General features: G+C 40.1%; 1 protein-coding gene across 5 annotated transcripts in view; it reads left to right on the top strand.

The window, feature by feature from the left end:
* The window catches only part of ECT2L (epithelial cell transforming 2 like), a 59,253-nt gene that overhangs the window by 25,512 nt on the left and 8,583 nt on the right, over positions 1-25,158 (top strand). For 3 of the 5 annotated variants that reach the window (XR_012655553.1, XR_012655551.1, XR_012655554.1), the window contains 9 exons: positions 4,406-4,498; positions 6,503-6,717; positions 8,916-9,063; positions 10,362-10,435; positions 11,086-11,242; positions 12,213-12,278; positions 17,803-17,891; positions 18,520-18,692; positions 21,986-22,363. Coding sequence is in view for 1 of the 5 variants with exons in the window: in XM_032769776.2 (XP_032625667.1) it covers positions 4,406-4,498; positions 6,503-6,717; positions 8,916-9,063; positions 10,362-10,435; positions 11,086-11,242; positions 12,213-12,278; positions 17,803-17,891; positions 18,520-18,692; positions 21,986-22,116 (1,146 nt within the window). In the remaining 4 variants the exon portion in view is untranslated. Of the gene's footprint in view, positions 1-4,405; positions 4,499-6,502; positions 6,718-8,915; positions 9,064-10,361; positions 10,436-11,085; positions 11,243-12,212; positions 12,279-17,802; positions 17,892-18,519; positions 18,693-21,985; positions 23,291-25,158 lie in introns of those variants that run through there. The other 2 variants (XM_032769776.2, XR_012655552.1) reach the window with 2 other exon arrangements.

A 25,158-nucleotide genomic window follows, 5' to 3' on the forward strand; every position in this document is an offset into this window, starting at 1 on the left:
GGTCCAAATTAGCAACGGGTCCTTTAAGAGTGGAAGCTGAATGGGAGAACTACTGGCACAGATTGCACAGTGCTTCAGACTTTCCTGGTCAATCAGCCACTCCAATTAAGTATTAGGATCAAAATACTGGAAGGAGTGACACTGGAGCCCATATCTTCCAATACTAAAAGAAGCCATCCTGCACTGAAGAGCGAACACAGCATGGAGAAGAGGAGAGGGATTCCTATTGAGGACAATTCTGAGCATTGTTCTGGGTTAACAGAGGTCATGATGGTGTGATGGATTCCCCGGAGTGCAACCTGGAACTGGGGTATCACTGAGCCCTCTGGCTTACCAGGATCCCTTGCACAAACTGCAAACGTCTCCAGGTACTGCACTTACACAGTCATCCACAGGTAGGGATGCACCCAGCTGAGTTACAGTCAATTCCCCCAGCTCCCTAGGCAAGGACCCCGGGACGTACCATTCTGTCCTGGTCAGAAGCCTGACCAGTGTAAGTTTATTACCCAGCCTACCCTTCCCTCAACGTGGAGAGGGCATGCACCACCTTTTGTACACTCACAGATTTCCCAGGCACGTCAACACACTGTTTAAGGTACAATATAAAACAGATTTATTAACTATAAAAAGATTTTAAGTGATTATAAGTAGTAAGTGTATAGATCAAAGTTGGCAAAGAGTTCTGTGGCACCTCATAGACTAACAAACGTATTGGAGCACGAGCTTTCGTGGGTGAATACCCACTTCATCAGATCAAAATTGGTTACCTATGAAATAAAAGTAAAATTGCAATCTGTGTTTTATAAACTAGGCAGGATTTGAATCAAGCAGTGTCTCATCCTGATAGTATAGTTCCTTCAAACACAAGCTGGGATTCTCCTTTTCAGTCTGGGACCATCTCCCCAGTTCAATCTTTGTTCTCCAGATGTGTTTCCAGGTGTCAAGTTGTGGGGGGAGAGAGACTAAGTGATGTCACTTCCTCTCTTTTATGGTTTGCTATGAGTCAAGCAGTCTCCATTGTATACAGTCCCTAGGACAGTTGTTGTGAGTGTGGATTCCTTTAACGGGCCATCAGCAGCATCTGGCTGCTCCACTGTTGTACCTGAAAGTTTCAGGTTGTCGGTGTTCCCAACCACACAACATATTTCAGTAACACACATAGCAAAACTTCATCACTTCACATACAATGACAGCACATACAATCCAACAGAATATTAATGTTCACCAGATCAAGATTTTTAAAGGGATACCTCACAAGGCACACTTTGTACAAAACCTATCAATCACATCACCAGAGTAAATCTGGGTGTGCCAGAGTACTGCTTTGCAGCACAGCATGCCATGGATAGAAAAAACGTTGGAATGTATTAAATAATGTTTCCTGCATTCCTGTAAACAGGAGCAGAGGTACAGGGTGTTGAAAAGTTCTGTTGGGTTTAAATACTATTTTTCATTCCAAACTGAATAGGGTAATATTAAAACCTTTCCCCAAGAGTCAGAAATGCATCTGATTATCCCTCCCACAAGCAGCATATTCCAGGAGGGAGTTGATTGTCACGTTAGAGTGAATATTGGCAGTACTGCAGGACATAAAGGAAATAAGATTTAAACTAAATACTCTTAATGATCCTTTTCAGTTGGCTTTTGAAGGTCTCCAACACATGACCTGTCTGTATAAAATTTCTTCAGGTTTAAGAACATTTAAGGGGAGAGAAAAAGAATGGAATAGCAAAAAATAGAAACTGCAGCTTCTTGCTCTGCTGTTGATTTTCATTCACAACCTCACTGCTGGAAAAAACAAAGAAACAAAAAAAAAAACGGGCTTAGCCTATGGTCTGATCAGCCACTTTGAAAACTATCAAACTTATACCAGATTGGGCTGTTTAGGGGATTGCTTTTATCTGCCTCTTTCTGGTCACAGGTTTACAGCAGTGTTGCAAAATATACAGTCTTGGTCAGCTAAGCCAGACTAATTAGAAGTTAAAAGGAGAGGGATAGGAAAGAGAAGAAATAAGGTAGGGAAAGAAAAAGACATGAGGGGCTAGGGGATGAAGTCTTACATTCCAAGTGGGATACATCCCAAGTGGGGTTGGGATAAAGCCAGTGGAAAGTAGCAGTGTCACTTGGGTCCCTCTCTTAGGCCTGGTCTGGTCAGGACATCTCTCAGGATCAGGATGTCAGAGGCCCAGGAGATGGTGAGGGTGGCAGCCATGATGGTGAAGCTCACTTCAGTAGTAATTTTTTCTCTCTACAATCTCTTTAAGAACCCCAAAAGGGAGTGATATGTGGAACAGCTCATCCCTTCATTATTTTGTCCAGCAATTAGGCCTATTTTCCAAAGCATCAGATTTGGTCCATTGATTTCTAGTCCTCTACTCCTTGTTTACCAGGCGTGATCTTAACTCAGTCTAAGTTCTATCAGTAGGCCTTTTTGTTTGGACTAATTTAGTCTGTTTCAATTTTCCACCTTTTCTTTCAACATTTTTGGTTGTAGGTTATTGCAACACTTTATGAACCTTCACTCACTTTTTACAGTTGAGCTCACAATTAAGGTAAATTTGTATGCCCAGTTATCTTCAACCCCTGAAGTAAGTGCAGTAAGTGTTAAAGGATGCAGTAAGTGTTAAAAAGTCAAATCCACTGGATCAGTCAGCATGAACCCCCAGTCTCCTCCTCTCTCTCCTTCAGCCCACCCAGACATGCATTTACAAGATCTTCAGCCTCCATCGGCACAGGGATTGGAACTCTAAATCTCCTCCCCAAATTTCAACCTGTCTTGTCTTTGGGGCTCTTCATCCCTGTATAAACACACACTGTTGCTTATAAAGATGCAGCCATTAACACACTATCCAACAAGCACCTTATGATAACCCATTTTAGTGTGAAATTAAACATTATTTAAGGTCAAAATGGGTAATCTTAATTTTATTTTTGGTTACTTAGGAAAATCCTTTGGAATTTCCAACATTTTTTCCTGCTGAGGAAGTATAATACAGAGAGCTTAGCAGACAGATGGTGACTAGAAGACAAGTCTTTGTGCATTCATTAAGAAACAGTGACCTCTTTCAATGCAACTCACTAGCCAGGGGTTTGCAACTGCAGTGGGTTAATTCCATTCTTGAGGTCTAGTGTCAGTTCCTGTTTTAGGTCACAAAATAATATACATTTGGTGACCTCATCTTTGTCCCTATGGGACACCAGTCTGGATCATAAATCCACTGATCTGGTTGAACTAGTGCTTAATCTGTTTATAAGCCAAGTAAGAGAAATGTAGATTCTCAAGAAACTGCTTGGAGAAAAGGGGGCCTGAGCACTGGAAGCTAAATTTGATTTTAATAGCTAGAATCAACACTACCTGTCAAAGTTATGATTAACAAAAACATCTAATGAAAATGATAGAGACGCAGAACTTTAAATATGTTATCTCAAGGGACTGTTACCCATAGGAATACTCTTAGTACAGTAAGATTTCCAAAGTTAATAACATTTTCCAATAAGCCATCAGCTGTTATGACCAATCACATAAATACATATTTAGCTGTTAGCCCATGAAGTTGGCCATTATGAAGTTAGATTTTTCATTTGTGCATAAACTATACTGATCAAGTTCAACAGCAGATCTTTCAAATACTAAACAGCAGTCATATATATATTTTAAAACCTGTGATGAGAATACCACTATATTTCCTATTTTTAAAAAATTACTGCTAACACCAACATTTAATGCATGGATGTAGGTACCTGAAAGTATTTGAGCAACACAAGAATACACACACAAAAAACCATATGTGATTTTTTAAAAGTTACAGGACTCTGTTGTTTTGCTTTCAGGGAACAGCAAAGTAAACTTTCATAGAACAGCAAATAGCAAGCTAAGGTCTCAATCCTGCAATTCATTGCACATGAACAGACCTCTGGGCCCCATGGAGCCACACCAGTGGGGTCCACCTGGGCACAGGGGTTCTGACCACACACCAATTACAGGCTGGATTTATAAAAAGGTTTTGTGGGCAGTCTTGTGATAATAGTCCCACCGTGGCACTGACCCTATAAAGACTAATTTAATTTAAAGATTTAATTTAAAGCATGTGAGGAATCCTGTGAAAGTCAGCATGCATACTCATGTGCTGAAAGTTACACATGTAAGTCTGCAAGAATGGAGCTGCTTTTTGTTTAGGAAATTGAAAATATATCCCCATCCTGAGCCGAGATCCCACGGTCAAGTCAAGCTCATGTAAATTATGATGACTGAGTTATAGCATAAACACTCAGCAATAAACACAGTAAATAGTGTCACTAGTTAATATTTCTTATAGAGATGGTTTCATGCCAATTACCTATGGAATACTAATCCTAATCAGCTATGATATGATGGGTATGAAAAAAGCTTCTCTTTAATCCTCAGGAGGAGGATGCAAAAGAGGCTGCCACCCAGAGCCAAAAGCCTAACTGCAACATCAGAGCAAATGAGCCAACATTTGAGGCAGTGGTTCAGTTGGTAAGGAAATCAATGATTCCTAAATACCTTATTGTCTTCTGTAATGTACACATTGGACCTGTAATTTCTTTCCTACAGGAAAATATTGAGAAAAGTGAAAAAACTCCAGCAAAGTAGATACATTGTTTGTATCTAGTATTTTAAAAAAAAATTGTTACCCCTTATGTGGATGTCCAAAAATCGTAATTCTGTTGGAATATAGTTTGCAAGCAGACCTTAGAATGGGATGCAGCACTTCATGTTATTAATGTTGTGACTATACATTTACCTTACACACAGTTCACCCTCTGCCTCATTGGAGTTAAAGCTTAGTCTTGTTTATGCTCTGCAATCAAGAGGATTATCATGCTTCTAGATAAACAAGGATCTTTGTTCTCTTTGAGAACTTTAAAGTGGTGTTAGGCTCTACCAAGGGTGAGATCTGAGTTTGAATCGCCAAATCAGACACTTTGGGTGAAATCCTAACTCCACTGAAGTCAATTGCAAAACTCCTGTTGATGTCATGCAACCAGGATTTCACCCTTAACCTCAGCTACCAGGAAAATGGGGAAGGGGAAAAATAGCTTTTGCTCAAGCAGTGATGCCTAGCCTCTGTGTTCAATCATAGGCTTTCTCCTGAACCAATTTTGAACCTTTTTTTTTTTTTTTTTAACAAACATGTTCATTCCGCAGTGTGGACAGGATTGTCGGTAGGGTTTCAAACTTAGATGGGATGTTTTTCTAAAGATCTGCTCTAGAAATTATTTTGGCCTGTGTTACACAGAAGACGAGACTAGATGTGGAGATCCAGGGATAGAAATCAGTATCTGCAATTTCACAGGGTTCTCCTGGGCAGGACTGGCGCTAGTGTTTTTAGTGCCCTAGGCGCACGGCCATTTGGCCGCCCCGCACGCTGGTCTGCGGCTCCGGTGGAGCTGCCACAGGCATTCCTGCAGAGAGGGTCAGCTGGTCCGCGGCTCCGGTGGAGCTGCCGCAGCTGTGCCTGCGGCAGCTCCACTGGAGCCGTGGGACGAGAGAACCCTCCGCAGGCACGACTGCGGCAGGTCCACCACAGCAGCCTGCCGCCCCCCACCCTGGCAAAATGCTGCCCCCCAATAATTCTGGCGCCCTAGGCAATTGCCTAGGCCGCCTAAATGGAAGCGCCGGCCCTGCTCCCGGGAATGCAGCAGTGAAAGGAGCAGAACATGGGGCTGCCATTCCAGGAGCCAGCGCCCCACACTGTAAAAGCAGCAGAGAATCCTGTGGCACCTTATAGACTAACAGACGTTTTGGAGCATGAGCTTTCGTGGGTGAATACCCACTTCGTCAGATGCCCCACACTGGTAGCTCCTCCGTCGCTGTACCACCCGCAACCCCACCCCTTCCACACAGCTTCCTGTGTTTTCTGTCTGGGAGCATGCACACCGCTTGAAAAAAAGAGCGCGACCAGGGTCAGCTGCTGAGGGGGGCGGGGGGCAGTAGAGATGCACTGGAGGAACAAGGTGCTGGCTCCTGGGAACAGCAGCCCCACGTTCTGCTCCTTTCACCCGTCAGTTTCCGGGAGAGCCCCGCCGTTCTATGGATACCAATTTATATCAGCAGATACAAATTTTTATCCACACAGGGTTCTATAGATGATCACAGTGATCCCTGCTCACCTTAAAATATTAAATGTATGAAACCTGAGTTCTTGCAGTTTAAGATATAATGTGTTGACAAGGGTATTTCCCTCCCTCTCTCCTGGGGAGGGGGAGGGAGAGACACTAACTGTTTGGGGCATGCTGTTGTGTGTGTTGGACTTGCACATGTGTGCATTTGGGCAAGGAAGAGGTACAGAGGAAAAATTACTGATAAACATCAATAGTTTTTCTTCTTGGGTGTATTAAAACCAGTAGGTTGTATTGCAATGGTGCAAGCAGATATTCTGTTTTGTTCCTTTGTCATTGTTTTCTGGTCCTCCTCCAGCCCCATGCTTTTTATTGTAAAGATAACACTACTAACTTACTCTCCATGTTCTGACTGTAGGATAAAAAACTTCAGGAGGACACCGCAGACAGACGAACTAGAATTGCCAGGGAGCTCCTGACAAGTGAGAAGAACTATGTACACATGCTGCAAACTGTGAGGGATGTTTATGTTGCACCACTGAAAGCAGCATTAGCATCAAATCGAGCCATCCTAAGTCATGCTAATGTTCAAATCATCTTCTCTGATATTTTGGCTGTCTTACAACTCAATAGGTATATTCTATATGCTGAATTTTAAATTTACTAAGAGTTTTAAATATTTTGGGTTAGACAAAAACCAAATCAATGCAGTTGCTGACAGGTTAGTGCCATCTGTTGCATCTGTGAATTTTCCATGACGAAGAGAAAGACTGTCTAGGATAGGACACTACACTCCTGAGTGAGGCACAGCACTTAATTAGCTGCCATCCCCTTACTGACCTTACCTGTGAATGGCGGCACATAATATGAGGCTGTGCAGAATATGACCAGGCTGTCATCATGAAAAATTAAAATTGTGTTTCAGTTTTGGTGAAATTACTGTAGATTTTACACCCTGAATGATACAAAAGTATAAAATCCTGCCTGACTAGAGCTAGTTGAGAAAATGCTCAATCCTGAGAAAGCACAGTGCTAAGATAAAAAAGGGTTATAGATTTTGGAGGCACCGTAGTCCAGAGAACAGGATACTTGATTAAGAGTCAGGAGTCTAGGGGGCATTCCAAGCTCTGTCACTGATTTATGGTGTGACCTTGAGCTACTCACCTAATCTCTGCCTCAGTTTCCCCATATTTCTTAAATTGGAAGTTATACTTCTCACATTTGAAAGTGCTTTTGAGAGCTACAAATAAATCATGCTTTGTAAGTGCTAGGTATTATTTGTCAGTCAGAGTGATGGTAATATACAAGATGATAAACTGGAATCTTGTTCTACAAATATCCCATTAAAGTCTTAAGATGCTTGAAATGTCAGTAATAATGATGGTTCTGATCCTGCAATCATATGTGAATGGGCAGATTCTGCATCTGCACAGAGCCCCACTGAAGTCAATGACGCTCTGCACTGGTACAGGAGTTCACTGCAAAATCTGATTGCAGAATCATGGTCTAGAGAGGGGCTCAAACGAAACTCCAGAACTGTAGTTCTAATCAAAGTTCATAGCTCAAACCCCTCTCTAGTAGGTCAGAGTTGGACACCCCAAACTTTGGATCTGGATTCTGAATCCTGAAGTTCAAGAATTTTCTTTACTGTACTTTTGGTTCTGCCCACAATAGAAATATGAAGGTCAGATCAGAATCAGTTCCATGTTTTTGCTTCATGCCCAACTCTAGCAACATTTAAAAAAAATCAGTCAGTTTCAGTGGCAACTATTGCAAGTCTACAAACAGAAAGGAAGAGGCTAGGATAAATAGTTAATTAAAACAAGCAACATGATTTGGAAGAGACTGCAAGGAAAACTGACCTTAGTAAAACATGGTTACATAACAAAAAGGAAGACATCACAAGAACGTAAGCTGGAGATCTGGTTACTGAAAAATAGTTAAAAGATGAAAAGTTATTTTAAACTTTGGATAAATAAAATCTGTAAGAGCTCAAAGCTGAGGTAATGTAAAAAAACTAATACCCCACCCTCCCACTGGAAAACATCTGTCAAACATCTGAGAAGATGTAGGTAATTAAGTAAACAAAGGAAAAGTACCAAAGAAAGTTCCATTAACCTTGATTAAAAGTTTTCAGACTGATGCAAGAGGTACAGATTTTAACAATGATTTTATAATGTATGCCAGGAATTTAGACACGATTAATCTTACAAAGAAAAAACAATCATGTTTTTATTTTCCTTGCAAGTTCTGTGTACATTTCCCATTCCTGTAGTTTAAAAAAAATTAGTTGCAATTCAGACTATTAGAAACAGACCCCAGGCCAACATTACACAACAGTCTCACATTCATCGGTGCTATGGTAGCTACTTGGAACTGGGGCATCAGTACCTGAGAAAAGAGATGTACTGTCAGTGAAAAAATATATGCATTTTCTTACGCAAAACTTTGGATAGCTTAAAAGAGGTGAGCATGGTCAGTCTTTCAAGGCAGTTAAACGGCTGATTTTATAAGTCACCCACATTTTTAAGGTTTAAATGATAAAGAACTTATATTTATATTGTGACTATCATCCAGACAGATCCCAAAGATACAGAAATCACTTCACATCACTCAACTGCCAGCTCTGGGACAAAAACATGGCAATTGTTTAACCGCTTACATTAACTCTAAACTGCACTCTAGGACAAGAATGAGAAAACTGTATCCAATTAAAACTAGAGCAGGACTTATCTATTTTTAAAACCAGAAAGAAGGTAGTTATCCAAACAGTAATTTGGCCAGGAAACTGTTGAAAGACAGACATCTCTCTCTATTTATTTCAAATGCAGGCAGTTTTTAATTGAGCTGACAGAAAGACTTCGGGAATGGAGTCCATCCCAGTGCCTGGGTGAAATATTCACTCAGTTTGGCCGGCAGCTTCAAACATACACAAACTTCTTCAACAACTACACTGTCATTTTGAAAACCATTGATATGGTAAGTACTATAGGACTGTGAAAATACAACATATGCCAGCCTAATGCTCACATTTATTTTGTTGGAAATGCAAGCTAATATTCCCACTTAATTTGGTAGAATAAGAATTCAGTTTAATGAATTATGTTTCTTTTCAGAGAATCCAATCCAATATTGATATTCTTAGCATGCCAAAACAAAGAAAAATCTAAAACCCAGGAAAATACCAGTCACACTACAGAAGTTGCATGAAAATCAAAGGGATGATAGTCTAATTAAGACAATTAGCCTCTGCTTCTTTGAGGTCTTTATAGGGTTAAATTTGCCTGATTAAATCTGCCATTTAACACCTGTAGTGGATGTACATTACTGATCAAGATTTTAGAAATGCCCATGCAGTCAACTTGCATGAACATATACCGTAATGTACGTACAAGGTAAGGTTTGCTTGCAAATGTAGCTGTATGTGTGCGCAAATCCTTGTTGTGCACGTGCATTGGAGTATGTGTGTCTCCCAGGTAAACATCAGCATGCCTTCAAAGCACATGGCACATATGCAGAGATGGAACCTTGTAGCCACCAGTTTTCTTGTTTAGCCCTGCTGGAAATCTGCAATGGATGCGTTTAGAGATGTTACATGATTCCAGCAAGAGCGAGTGCAAGAGTTTACAGAGACACTTACTGTTGGCAGAACTAACATATAACCATCCATTTATGCCCCCTTTTCATTTTAATTTGTGCCATTAAATGCAAAAAAGATCATCCTTCAAAATTACTACTACTACACCATTTGAACCCCCAACTCTAGCCCTTGGTGATAAAACCCAGGGAACAAGGTTTGCTTGAGCACAGATGCCAGAATGTGTGTCTCACTGTTCCCTTGCTTAACCCGTTCTTGCAAGTTGGAAAATTTAGGCTTGGAGAGACATGCTCATCAAGTTCACAATCCTCATTTCTGCCTGCCAAGTGAGGCAGATTTGTACTCGCTTTCTCTCTAAGGTTTAGAAGGTCACCCAGCCTGAGAACAGGAATTTCAGTACCGTTGCAGTTACTGTTCTGGAGGGTTGATTGCAAACTACCAAAAGACCCCTCCACAAAAAAGATACTTATTGGGGGAGAGGTATGTTAAAAGTTTTGATTTACTCTTCTTGATGGATCACATATCCCTTTAAAGGATACATTTGTACTAAATTCTGTTACGGTTAGGAATGTAAAAATCTTTATAAAAATAATTTTAATGATAGTATGAAGAAAAATCTCCAGTAGGCTGGTCTCTGATAATCAAGTTATATTGATGAACCAACTTTTACCTTTCACAGTGCAGAGAGACCATTCCCTTATTCCGTGCCTTCCTGAAAAGACACGATAAGACTGTCGTTACTAACATGATGAGGTAAGGTCTGTGGTTTTCTCACTGGGACATAACATAAAATCAGAATTCTGGGCTTTGGATCAGGTCCACTGTGAGTATCCCAACCCACTTCCCTCCCAACTCAATTTTAAAAGCAGTATAAACAAAGTAACATTTAAATGAAGTCTTAGTGCAAATACATACACAAGTCATAGGAGATTATGAGTTGGCCCACAGCACATTTGTACAGTTGTAATTCTTCTTGGACTAAATGGATCCAGTATTCATGACATTTCTATACTTTCCTCTTACCTTCCACATGGGTTCTCTACCAAAGCATAAGGACATGATCATAAATTATGAAGAAGTTTGTCAGACCAGATCGGTCAGATTTTTAATTAAAAAGACTCTGGCTTTGAATCAGCGTCATAGTGGAACGTTAGCAATTGCTATGTTATTTCTTGCAGTTGAGAGCCAGACACTTGAAAAAACTTAACTGATTAGCAGACTTCTCAAACTAGTAGACAAACTCATCGTGTGTGCGTTTGGCACATTGCTTCGTGCTGATACTTAATCCAAGACCCTCTCAGTACATAAGCATCAGAAGTCACACTGTATAACTTACAATACATGTATCACTGAATTAGCCAGGTTCCTAGCTAACGCATGGATTATACCTATGTGAAATGTAGCCTACAGGAGCTGCTGCTATGCCCTTCTAAAAGGTTTGAAGAGTATCTTAGTCTTCTTTATGCTCTGAGACTGCACACTCCTTCAGAACACATTGACCGTGAAGATTTGACTGCCTCAATCAAGATGATGAAACAATACAAGGAATACATAGATCAGGTTTGTCACCACAGTTGTCTATGTTCTCTCCTTTCAGTGTGGTATTCTTGCCTTGTCTTAGGAGGCATCCACATGGAGCCAGGAGATTTAGGAGAGAATAAGGCCATGAGTTGCATTCCATCTCAGGTACCTTTGCTGGGAAGAGCTGCTTCCCTCTCCAGTCCTAAAGCCAGGAGGAGACAGAGCAGTCCTGTGAACTCTATTCTCTCCTCATGACCCAAGTTTCTTTATAGTGCTTTCTGAGAGACTTTTTCAAACCAGGGAACAAGGTTTGCTTGAGCATAGATGCCAGAATGTGTGTCTCACTGTTCTATGTCAAAGTCCCAATTATATCCAGTGGTGGTTCTAGGTTCGCACGGCAGTGTAAAGGGAGTATAAAATGGGCATAGTCCCCAGATGAATACCACACACATAAGAGGGATTTTCTCAGATGGTTAGGTGCTGCTGGAACATGATAGGGATGAGGGCGCTACGCACTGCAGCTGTTCTTCCTTGGTGGATGGCCCATACTAACAGCTACACCAACAGCCTTACTCCTCCTCATCCTCTATTTTCTATGGAAATAGAAGTTAAGCTGGTTCATCAGGCATGAGAAAACATCTACCAGCTGGTAGATTTATTCTGTAAGAAAGTGCCAAAAAACCCAACAAAACACCTCTCTACACACACAACACATGAGTTCAAGCATGAGGATTTTGTCAAACTATTTGTCCTTAGAGATTTTACACAAGTTATTTTCTTGATCAAAAATCATAGTGGTAAATTTAGTTTAATCAAATTGCTGTCTAACTCAGATATCACTGTACCATCTAGAATTCTCCCTGAATAAATTAGGGTCTCTTATAAAGCCCGTTGGAGTTTTTCCATTGATTTCTGTGAAATTTAGATAAGACCCTTACACAGAACACAAGCTCCTCCTTTTCCAACCTTTGTGAAGTTATTTTTGGTCTAATCTTAGTTTATTTTCTAGCTAAAACTGAACATGAGCAAAGATGAGCAAATGCTAAATGCACAAAGAATCATCCAGGGATGTCCTGTAAGTACTTCATTTTTCTTTCGAACATTTAATGTATTTAAATTTCAGCTCTGATTTACAACAGCACCTACCCCGCTGTGAGTTCAGATTTAGGTAGTCCTTCCATTGTTAGTCATGTATGAGCACTCAAATTCTGGCCCCATTGAAGTCAATGGCAAAATTCTAGTTACTTCAATGGGGCTCTAATTTTAACTGAGGCATATATATAATTCCACATGCATAATATACTTGCAAATGAGTTTTACAAATATGACATTTTAAGAGGCTTTTCATGGCCCTCTCTGGTTGGAGACTAAGGCAGACCTTTGCTCTGAGACTGGGCTTAGGACCACTCCTCAGGAAGAAAACTGGGAAGGGATCTTATAAGGATACAGAGGGTAAGACCTCTCCCCACTTTTCTGAGGGGTTTGGGCCAGGGAGTGGTGAAGGACAGTGCTCACAATCAGCTTTAAAGGGACAGCACAAACTTTTAAAACCTCTCATGAAAGTCTCCCCTCTAGATCCTCTAAAGAGGAGAAGAAATCTCTAACTAGCTATGGGAATAAAGTGAAACAAGAAGACTTTTTATCAATACATTAGAAGCAAGAGGAAGACCAAGGACAGGGTAGACCCACTGCTCAGTGAGGAGGGAGAAACAGTAACAGGAAACTTGGAAATGGCAGAGAGAGATGCTGCCTTAAGTGGACTTCTTTGTTTCGTCTTCACTGAGAGTCTGAAGGAATGTCTAACATAGTGAATGCTTATGGGAAGGGGGTAGGTTTAGAAGATAAAATAAAAAAAACAAGTTAAAATGATCACTTAGAAAAGTTAGATGCCTGCAAGTCACCAGGGCCTGATGAAAATGCATCTTGGAGAATTACTCAAGGGAGTTTAATAGAGGAGGTATCTGAGCTTAACTAGCTATTATCTTTGGAAAAATCATGGGAGAGGAGAGGATTTCCAGAAGACTGGAAAAGGGCAAATTATAGTGCCCATCCTATAAAAAGGGAAATAAAAACAACCAGGAAACTACAGACCAGTTAGTTTAACTTCTGTGCCAGGGAAAGATAATGGAGCAAGTAATTAAGGAAATCATCTGCAAAACACTTGGAAGGTGGTAAGGTGATAGGGAATAGCCAGCATGGATTTGTAAAGAACAAATCGTGTCAAATCAATCTGATAGCTTTCTTTGATAGGATAACGAGTCTTGTGGATAAGGGAGAAGCGGTGGATGTGGTACTACACCTAGACTTTAGTAAGGCAATTTGATACGGTCTCGCATGATATTCTTATCGATAAACTAGGCAAATACAATTTAGATGGGGCTACTATAAGGTGGGTGCATAACTGGCTGGATAACCGTACTCAGAAGTAGTTATTAATGGCTCCCAATCCTGCTGGAAAGGTATAACAAGTGGGGTTTCCGCAGGGGTCTGTTTTGGGACCGGCTCTGTTCAATATCTTCATCAACACTTAGATGTTGGCATAGAAAGTACGCTTATTAAGTTTGCGGACGATACCAAACTGGAGGGATTGCAACTGCTTTGGAGGACAGGGTCCAAAATTCAAAATGATCTGGACAAATTGGAGAAAATGGTCTGAGGTAAACCGGATGAAGTTCAATAAAGACAAATGCAAAGTGCGTCCACCCCTGCTGGTGAATCCCAGACTTACGTCCATAAACCTCTCTCTGTGGTCAGCCAAGGCCTGCATAATGAGTGATAAATATTGAAAACCAGAAAGGACACTAATGTGCATGATGATGATTCTAGCACAGTTTGGAAAGCTCATTCACTGAAAGCCAGCTATTATTTTGGGGACATGAGCAATTTTCACCACTCATGGGTAAACCACAGCAATAATTGCCTTGCAAACCTCCCTCATCACTACACCAACAGTTGACTACACCAAACTGGTTAGCCATCAATCCATAGCAGTTGGGGCAAGCCAGCTTCCAGCAACCCACTTTGGCACTGGTATGGCGTCCTTCATCTGCATGTCCTGGTGCTGGAGAGTCAGGCAGAATTCCTCACACAGCTCCAGAGTGTCCTTCCTCATGAGAACAGTTTTCAAGTACATAAAAGTTTGTTCCAAAGAGGAGGGAGAAAAATTGTTCTTCTTAAACTCTAATGATAGAACAAGAAGCAATGGGCTTAAACTGCAGCAAGGGTGATTTAGGTTGGACATTAGGAAAAAGTTCCTAACTGTCAGAGTGGATACACAGACTATAGTAGCCCTGGGGCCGGCCTAAGGAGAGGAGAAGTGTGGAATTCCACTCCTGGGTAGGTAAAGGCACCAGGCCTGACACCTGAGGGGATGGATTCAGGGACACCAGGAAAGGGACAGGGGAGTAACTGCCTCTAACCAAGATAGCACCTTATCCCAGCAGGTGTTCCCTTTGAAACCGCTGCTTCTCCAGGTTCCAGTGTAGAGATTACAGATTAGACCATTGCTATCTTTCCATTGCAAAACTCCTATATCTAATCTGCATCCAAGACACTCTTTATTTCAGAAGAGAGACGGGAGAAAATAGAAGTGGTGCCTGGCAAATCAAAGCTAACAAAGTTTCTGACTCAACTACTGGCTAATTGGTCTTATGAATACCCAGCACAATTCTTTCTTTGTTGCAATTGTTGGCTAGAAGCAAATTAGTATATAAAGATCTTGATCCAGATCCAGTACTAGATCTCTTGGTGAACTCATTCTCAATATTATTTAACAGTTACTTGATGTCAGGTTCAGATACAGATACCAGACTCCATATAAGGGGAAACATATCTGGACTTCTATATGAGTTGGGGAGGTGTGGCCAAAAGAGGAGACATGGAGTAATATAACTTGTCTCATGCTATGGAAGAGTGAGCTTGATGGTCCACTTCCAGCAGATGATTCTTCAGAAACATGGTGTATACATAAAACAGATAAGAAAGCAGAAAAACTTCAGCACTGCTTTGAGAAGCAGCCTTGTTCATGCCCTGGGCAGAAGCTCTCATTCTATTCCTCAGGATTCTGCACGAAAAAAGGGAAGTCATGGCTGACCAGCTCATCAAAACACTTAAAAATCAAGGGAATGCACATTATGTGCGTCACACACCGGGTTGAAAGCCTCTTGAAAGAAAATAGGTTCCTCAAGTCCAGTGGAAAAAACAAAAGATGTGGTACATGAGGAATTGGGGTCTGTGGTCATCAAGAGGGCTAAAAGGCCTGTATACCTCCCCTGCCCTCAACCACTGAGTAAAGAAAATTGTAAAAGGAACAGACCACAGTGATTGTAATCACCTTCTAATTAAACTCAGGTCTTGGCTCTCAGACCTGATTTAGATGTAATTGGAACCTCCTCAAACTTCAAAAAACACAACACGTAGTGTAATGAGGACCTATCCTGACCCAATATCCAGTGCTGCCTAACCCATCAGCTGCGAGCCCGAGAGGCTGCAACTAATATCACTCATTTTAAGGTGATAATCACCCTCCTAGAATACTGAAGAAAAAAAAAAATCACAAAATGTTTGTGTTACTGAGGATTAGATGTTGGTGTTAGAAGACACAGATCAGGGCAAAGTTAGCTGAAGCATAGCACAGTCTAATGTTTTTAACAAGGCGGCTCACACACAGGGCGCTAGGCCAACATTTTTTGGAAACATAGGTCAGAGACTAGAAGCATATTGCACTAAGAAACCTAGGAGAATGTTGCCTCGTTGTTACATAAGATTCAGGAGAACTGCTGTTCTTATCAGTCCTCTGGCAACAGGCAGGTTCCTGTAGTGATCTTGATCTGTGTGCTACAAGTTTGAATAAAACTACTGTTCAGTTACAGCTGCCAGGCCTCTCTCTCTTTTCAGTGAAAAGCTCTTGCCTACTCACCACCTCCTTCTCCAAAAGGGTTTCAGAGACTGGCATATTCTTAATGAAACTTCAGTTCCGTGTTCTATCAAACCCGGTAGTTGTGTGAACTAAGCAGGCCTCCATCCCCAACATCACCACAGTCTTCCTCAGATATAGGGAGAGATATTGTTGCCCTCTCAGTTGAATCCAAGCATCCTAAGGAAGTAGAAGTGCATAAATTAGTTGTGAACAGAACTTACAGAGGAACAAAGATGTATATGGCAGAGGAATACAAGCTTCAGCTACAATTCCTCTAGCTACTATGCATTTTCTGAAAAGAGATGTAATTTTGTGGGCAGTGAGGTCACACATCAAACAGGGAGGTCTGTTAAGCTCCTACAAGATCTTCCATCTTTATCAAGCATTGCAGAGTCAACCCCCTCACCTAGGCTGTCAGTGTTTGGTGTTATTGAATGGGGTGCACTAATAACCCTTAAGCTCCTTTTCAATTCTATACAGGTAAATTGAATCCTTTCTCCTCCCGAGGGATAATTTGCTGCTTTCTCCACACCACGGTGAAGGCTGTCTGACATGGAGGGGACAGACAGGGACAATTCTGTCTTACCTGTGCATTTTCATTCTAGGACCTTTCACGCCAGACAGCCAGATGCCCCCTTTGGAGAACAGCATTATGTCCATTTTTTTTTCTTCCTATTGCTCACTTGTTAAGTGCTTTGAAAGGGACAAGATGTTTCCTCCAGGATATCCCTAAATTTTATGTAAAATCTCCGCTGCACGTGGTTTGAGTTGAACAGCACTTTCACACTTTGGTATAGGTAGCATTTTTCAGCATTGGAAATTATCATCCTGGGGAGTTCTTCCTAAGGTGTAGCCCAGGCTCAGAGCAAAGATGTGCTTAGCCCCTAGTTGGCGTGGAGATGGGGAATGTCCTACTGTAAAGTGACTGACATGGAGAATCCTAGAATGAAAATTTACATGTAAGTATTTCTTTTATAGGCTAAGCTCCTTGGCCAGACTCTCTCTCTCATGATACACCACAGTCTCCTCTCAGGGCATAAGGAGAGAGTAACATCATGGCAGTCCCCTGTGCATGTAGGCTGCAGTGGAGGACAGTCCATACAAAAGAGAATGGGGATATGAGTAAATCAGTACAATGGGGTATAAGTCTCATGAGGCACCACAGCAGGATGTCCAAATTATTTTGGTTTTGGACTCAGAATATTTCAGTTTTCGGATGTTTGATGAAAAATTGAGATTTTCTGTGGAAAGCAGACATGAAAAAAACCTGAAAAAAAACCCTATTTGTTGAAAATTAGTGGACAGAAAATTTTCAGCCAGCCCTACCTGCAACATTTGCTTAATTAAATGCGCTAAAAGTGGAAGCCAAAGGTGACTCACTCAGCCATGTCAATGTCTACTTCAGTTGAAATGTATTTCAGGAGAAGCCACAATTTGCAGATTTTTTTTTCTGTATCTGGTGAATAACCAAAAGATATCTGACAGTATTAATCCATTTTAGAGGCACTACCCAAATCAAAATTCTGGCCACAAAGGAGGCCTAATTAATAAACAAAAATAAATAACCCCATATTCTCATTGTCAGTCTATTGTGACAATCTTGTAATTAACATATCAGGATAAACTCTAAAACCAAAGTTTGCTATCCTATAATTTTAATCCTATAATGTTTAATTCACAGAATTTATTAGAAGCCAACAGGTACCTGATTAGAATACAAGATGTAACCCAGTTTAGCTGCTGTTCTGAGGAAATCTGTGTTTCATTCAGGTAAACAAATATATTAAAAAATACCAAAGGGGGGAGTGATAAACAAAAAACTAGACCGCACAGGTGACTGGTTGCAACTTAGAGTTGGAAAGAAGTTGTCTGAGGCCCTTGCCACTGTGCCCTGAGGAAATTTTGGAATGGAAAGAATCAAGTGGAGTTACATATTCCCATGGAGCACTGAGGAGAGGTCCTTAGCATTAAATGGTTCTCTCTCACTTCCACCAACTTCCTGTCAAAAAACTTATGTATCCCTCAACTCTATTAGCTGCAGCTTAAGGGATTCTTATAACCACCTGTGAGAATGAAGCGCAAGTGTTCGGTATCACCAGAACCCAAAGTTGTAATTGTAGCCCTACGTGTATTTAACTTGCAGTGTAAATTAATATACTACAGAATTTAAAGATTCCATCATCATCACTTTCATTTCCAGGTCAGATCATCTTCCATATGTTACTGGCCCCTTCCCAATTATTTTCACTTAAAAGACAGGAAAAACATACTGATAATATATCGTAGCAGTACTGGATAACACTGATGTAGCTACACTAGTTTTCAAAAGCCTCTTAAACATTTCCATATATTTCAAAGTTTAAAGCATACAAGTAATTTTTTTTTTCCCTTTTGGCAGGGTCTATGAACACATCAGCAATCTTAGCCTTTTTCTTTTCAACGATGCACTTGTTATTTCAAACTGTAGCATCTCTTACATGCCATTTGAACGGACCCCAAAAACAACTTACCAATTCTTGGCAGCAGTAGCTCTTCACAGGCTTGTTGTAGAAGACATTCCACGTTCAAAATGTATGTTTTATAACATTCCTCCAGTGATCAATAATGTCGGTTTAGAATGTTCCATTCTGTGAGCTATAATCTGCTGTTAGTTTGTTTTATTGTAGTTGAATTTGACCTACATAAGAAGTAACGTAAGCATGAGGATAGGCCATTTGTATTGATGTGGTGAGGTGTAAGTTACCAAGCTACAGTTCTTTAATGTTTTCCAAAAACAGATGGACTAAATCACCATATACAAGTTCAGCTAACACTACACTTCAGGTAATTGTCACCCCTTATCCAGACCCATGTTGAGTAGTTCTGATCATTACAGAGTTCTGTCTTAGGGTCTGTCTACAATGGAGTTTTATTTATTCTTTTAAATTCTATTTGATTGCTAAATGACTTAACAAACATGTTTGTACATGTTAGTGTGGAAGAGCCACAAGCATGGAGCGCAGGATAAACCAAAAGTGTGTGTATCCTGGAACAAGCATGTGTGAAGTGTCCCGACTGCCACATACAGACTAATTTCAGTTAATTGGCAATTAAGTTAAAAACTCTAGTGCAGACCTATCCTTGCATGGCTTCTTCCCCTCTACATCCCAGATAGATAACATTGTGTGCACATGTGTTTCAAGCTATTAAAACCCCTGGCCTCACTTATGCCAGAGGCTATCATCATCCACCCACGGAAGTGCAAGAGCTGAAGCAAAAGCCAGCAGATGTCAATGGAAGACAGCACTATTGCATTCTGCACTGTCATAGTGCAAGGCAGTAAATCAGCTTAACTCCCAGGCCTGTTTACTTTAACTTCCAAATTACTATTACCAGTATTTTCCAGCAGTCAGTAGGGACTGGTGACTTTTCATGGGACCCTGAATGCAAAGGAGATATAGAACAGAGAACAGAACACAAGCTTGCCTAAAGTCTTTCTGTAATTTAGCAGCAGGCAGAAGAATATAAAGTAACAGGGTTTGCAGAATGTGTTCTTCTCTCCCCCCCTCCCTCCTTGAGGCTCAAGAAGCTTTAAACTTCACAGATAGTCCCACCATTAGGGCTATAGCTGGAAGTTTTTTCGACGCTAACTTTTTCAGCAAAAAAATACAGACTCCAACACCAAAACATTTTGTGAATGTGTGTCAATTTTACCACACTGTTTTGGATGACAAAGCCTAAAAAAAAAATCTGAAAAAATTGAAGTGCTCTGTTGACATTTTCAGAAAGAAATGTTTTATTTTTTTTTTATTCAAAATGATTTTCAAAATGTACATTTTATTTAAAAATTAAAAAGATTCAAGAATTTTAATGTTTTTGTTTCAGCTTAAGCAGAACACTTCATTTGGTCCAAAACAATCTTTTTAGGCTTTGATTCACTGAACCTTTTTAAAACATTGATTTTAGTTTGACCCCAAACTATTCCTCTCCCCCATTTTTCAGAATTGCCAGCAAACGAAAACATCTGTTATTCACCTAGCACTAATTAGGGCACCCTTCAGAGCTAACCCTTCCATTGCTCCTCCTTTAGCTCTCCTCTCACTACACATTAAAAGCTTTCACTGTTCGATAACTATTTCTGATATGCAGACATTTTGGCTGAATTTTACCCCAATACCTGAAAAAATATTGTTTGATCCTGTCCCCATTCAACCATAATGAAATATCTGAACTAGTTCTTAATCAAATCAATTCCTCCCACCTTTTGTTAAGCAAAAGCGGCTTTTACTTAACACCTATATTAATTACAGCTGTATTTGAAACACTGAAGAAAGGGTTGTTTACCAGATAAGTGGGGGGAATAATATTTTGAATTCCACATAAACAAGCAACTGGGCTAATCAGTCCCTATACAGGGAATCCCCTTGATGCATGCTTAACGTTCATTAATATTAATGAGTGTTGTAAGGAGTTGTATGCATCAGGAAAACCTCTCCCCCTGCTTCCTGTGTCTATTTTTAAATGAGATGGGATTTCTCAAGCCCAATAAAGCAAACACCCGGAGTGCCCCTAGATAAATGTCAGCCAAAACCATTATAAATCTAATAGCATACAAAGCAATTTAACACCAGTAGTGCATACTGGATTATGCATAGACATAGTTTGACTTCTATATTTGGGGATGGGGACCACACACTCGGTTTGTGTTATTTAATCACCCTTAATTTTTTGTTTCAATTTATTTGCAGTATGTTTACCACTTAAAAATCAGTATTAGCATAAAAACAAATTATTGAATGAACAGAACCAAGCACTTTCATGTAACTATGAATGAGGTCTCCTTGGGTTTAGATACCTAAACATGCAACACACACATCAGACAAATCCATAGCTAAAGCCTGTCCCCTTTGCCCAACTGCTTGAGCACATTCCACTCACATTTAACTTTCCTTGTTCACTCTGTCACGCACCTGGGCTTGACAGTCAGTGCTGTACACTGCACAGACCCTTGGGAAGCAGCTCTGATCTCATGTTCACTTGCTACAATGTTACCGGTGCGGATTAGAATATCTAGGTACCTGTGTTTCTGGGGCAAATCTCTTATTTTACAGGCTAGTAAAACCGAAATGGCCCCAACCTGAAGCTCTGCTGGACTCCCCTTATGCAGCCCATGTGAGGAAACTGACCTGGACAGTGCCTACTGTCACTGCTCGCCCCCCTACCCCCGAACATTGTTGCACATGGAGGAAGCAGGGCCAAATAGAAGGGAGAAAAAATCTGACCCCCCACACCATGCATCACTTCTGCGATGTATCCAGTTTGGGGAGGCAATGCCCTTCATTACCCCTCCCAATACCCACCCATAGTAACATGCTTAGTAACTTCTGTCTGCTTTTCCCATCCCCAAGAGCCTAAGCAACCAGATTAAAAAATAAAATAAAAAAATCTTAAACTGAGAAGGCCAGAATACGTTAGAATACGTTAGCATAGCTTCCTCAGACAGCCCAGTGCAGGTCACTGGAGCTATGCCTATACACCAGTTTAGGAGAATGTAGGGTTGAAAGTCAGCATGTACTTAGATTTCAAACTTTTAGCAAACATGATTCCTAAAAACATGACTTAGCACTGTTCAGTGTCTCCCCTGTGATATCTACTTCACTTTGTGGGCTGTATTCTATGCGCTTCCCATATGATCAGCCTCACATTCTTAAATCAGACAATCAGAAGTATTCTTTGCTATTATGTCCTTAAACCACTGGAAGTCAGAATTTAAGAGTAAAGCTATTTGCAAGATTCTATGAAACTCTACCACCTATCCCTTAGATAACTTATTGGTCAAGAGCAGTTAATAAACTAAAGCCTTTTTCTTTTTTACACACTAACAGATATCAAGAATGCATTTATTCTACAAGGCCCAAAATGCCAATGGATTTGTTCTATAGAGGATGAAGATGATAAATTTACATGGCTGTCTGCACTACAAAGTGCAATCAACTGTAGCATTGAGAAGAAATGAGATTCATCTTAGTGTTTAGGATGCCCAACTTCTGTAGTATGTGCTAATTATTTGTGAACAGATATTTTGTACAGTTTCCTACTCCGAGAAAGTTTTGTTCAAATTCTGCATCATTACCAAGAAGTTAGCATTCCTTTTGCTAGAATACTATCATGTGTGCGCCTCAGACTGCAGGAACTTACGGTAGAATCAACACTCGTCGACCCTAGCTGAAACTGAAATCACCCAAAAAGGACTGCTGTAGAAGGTATTTAAGCAGCATAGTAGCAAAAATAGATGTTATGTTTACAATTTACATGAACAAACAGCTCCTTAATTTTTCTCCTAGAATTACTATTTGCTCTGGGTCTATTCTTCTGACATTTTTAGGAATCTAATATCAAGGAATTCTTGCAATTTGTTTTGGTTTCATGGAATAGAATTGTGTTTACTAAAGGTTAAGACATACAATGCTTCAAACACTACTTCAAGAACTTCCTTCTCAGTAAAATGATAAGATTTTGTGCTTACTATTAACAAGCAGATTAAGACAAATTCTTCTGCAAGTGTATTTTGGTAAAGTATTTTTAGGTGTGTCTACACAGCAAGTTACTGCACAGCAAGCCAAGGTGTGAATCTACAGTGTTCCAGTTTGCCATTCAGTAACGTCCAATGTGGACACTACTACAGTGCTGTGAAAGCTCCAGAGTGCTGCTTAGCTTACAAAGAATAGTACGTTAGGCCCCACTCTAGAACTTTCACTGCACTGAAGCAGTGACCACACAGGACATTACTGAGGGGTAAGCTGATGCCTGTAGATCATACCCTGGCTTGCAACACAGGAACTTGCTAGGTATAAAAGCCCTTAGTGAATAAGGCTTATGTGCATAGATTAGAGGTGGGAGGAGAAGTGTACCTCAACCTACCAAGGCCCAAATGAAGAACAGAATGTTTGGCAGACTCAATGAAGGACAAAAATTATTCATGTAGGAAATGTAAAAATGCCGTGGATCCATTCCTTTAGTGTAAATTACATTTTATAACCTTAATTTTGTAATTCTCTATTCTGGATGTCAGATGTATTTTTCAGTAGTAAGTGAGAAAAATCCAGTCCATGTAAGATGGAATCGGTGCCTTTGGGATGAAAATGAGGCACCCTTGAGATGGACAAGAAAAAACATGAAGAATAATTTATTCTACTTTTAAAAGACAGTCAGTGTTATTGCCTTTAAAAAAAGAAAAGCCTTTTCACATATTCAGTTTTATTTTGTAGATAGACATGGGAGAGGACAATGAATAGGTATTGAGGGAAAATAAGTAACAGTTTAGGCACCAGGAATGGTGGAAGAAAAGAGGCAAATTAGTAGAGGGAAAAGATAGGGGGGAGGAAGTGCTAGAAGGAAGAGAAAAATCAGATCAAGAAATTGATGCTGCTTGTTATAGCAATAAGTTTAGTTTTTCCAAACAGTTTGAAGAAAAATACTGTGTGCAACCAAATGTGCACAAACTATATTTGCATTTATCCTTCCTCCCGTTTATTCCCCAAACTACTCACTCTGCAGTAGCATGCAGCAGCATCACAGATTGCAACCACACTGTCCTAGGCACTGTACAAATACAGAATCTCTGGCCCAAAGAGCTCACAATCAATCTAGGATTACAAACTAGGATGGCCAGATAGCAACAAATGTGAAAAAATGGGACTGGGGTGGGCGGATAATAGATGTCGAAGTAAGAAAAAGTCCCCAAAAACAGGACTGTCCCTATAAAAACAGGATATCTGGTCACCCTAATTATAACAAGATGCAACAGGTAGCTAGAACAAACAAATGGGAGACAGAAGGGATTGATGAGGAACATTAAAATCATTACCAGTATGTTTTGCATCCCACCAACTTCAATAAAAGGGAATTATGTCTAATTCCTAATGGAATATAAATCCTGCTCACATTACTTGAGTTAAATGTTGATGACCACCACAGAATCTGATGTTCTTAAAACAAAATTGTAGTGAAGATGAGAAATTAAACTAGCCCTTTAGATATTAGATTTTTTTTGAATTAAAAATTTGGTTTAAAGTTTACATGAGTATTCAAAATAAATCACAAGAAATCTTTAAAAAAACATGAATCCTATTTCTCCAGCCTAGATATAAAACTGGTATTACTGCAATTAAGCTCTTAATTTGATGTACTTGATGTACAATTCTGTTGATTCCATTCCAAAGGATTTGCGACAGTGAGACCCATACATGCATTTAGGATTTGAGAGTAAAAAATTTATTTACATTTAATTCAAAGGTCTGAATGTCTGATTTATGATTTGTTTTTTTAGAAGAAATCTATTTTTATAAACAAAACTGCATGGACAATTACATGCATACAATTAAAAAAAAAATCATGTTCCTTGATTGTACCAGAGGACCCAGTTGGAAAGTGCAACATATGGTCTTTCAGTGTTATCCAGCTACTTGATAATTAGTTACAATGGTGACATGATCTTAGACCGGGGTAGGCAACCTATAGCATGGGTGCCGAAAGCAGCATGCGAGCTGATTTTCAGTGGCACTCACACTGCCTGGGTCCTGGCCACCGGTCCAGGGGGCTCTGCATTTTAATTTAATTTTAAATGAAGCTTCTTAAATCAGAGTGAATAAATGAAGACTCGGCACACCACTTCTGAAAGGTTGCCAACCCCAGTCTTAGACTATTCACTTTTCTGGGTTGCCTTGCATCTCTCCTTTTTGCTTATACCTGATTGCACTAAATTTAGTCTGACACTTAATCTACTAATTGACAACATATTGTGCAAGTGTGATTTCTACATAGGCAGTTTATTTTTTAAACAAGTTATTCATTATAGAAATCTCAATCCACCTACATGCAAATAAAAAGATCCACTTTTTTCATTTCACAGTGTGAAATTCATTATTTCTATGTTAAGGAATGCTAGTTTGCATATGTACAAAAGAAAACAGTAATGTTTCCATGACATTTTCAAAAAAAAAAAACAACTGGAACAGGTGTTAAAAGTAGTAAAATTCCCCCACAGTATTTTTAACAA

The sequence above is a fragment of the Chelonoidis abingdonii genome, chromosome 3, assembly GCF_003597395.2.
Source record: "Chelonoidis abingdonii isolate Lonesome George chromosome 3, CheloAbing_2.0, whole genome shotgun sequence".
NCBI classification, from domain to species: domain Eukaryota; kingdom Metazoa; phylum Chordata; order Testudines; family Testudinidae; genus Chelonoidis; species Chelonoidis abingdonii.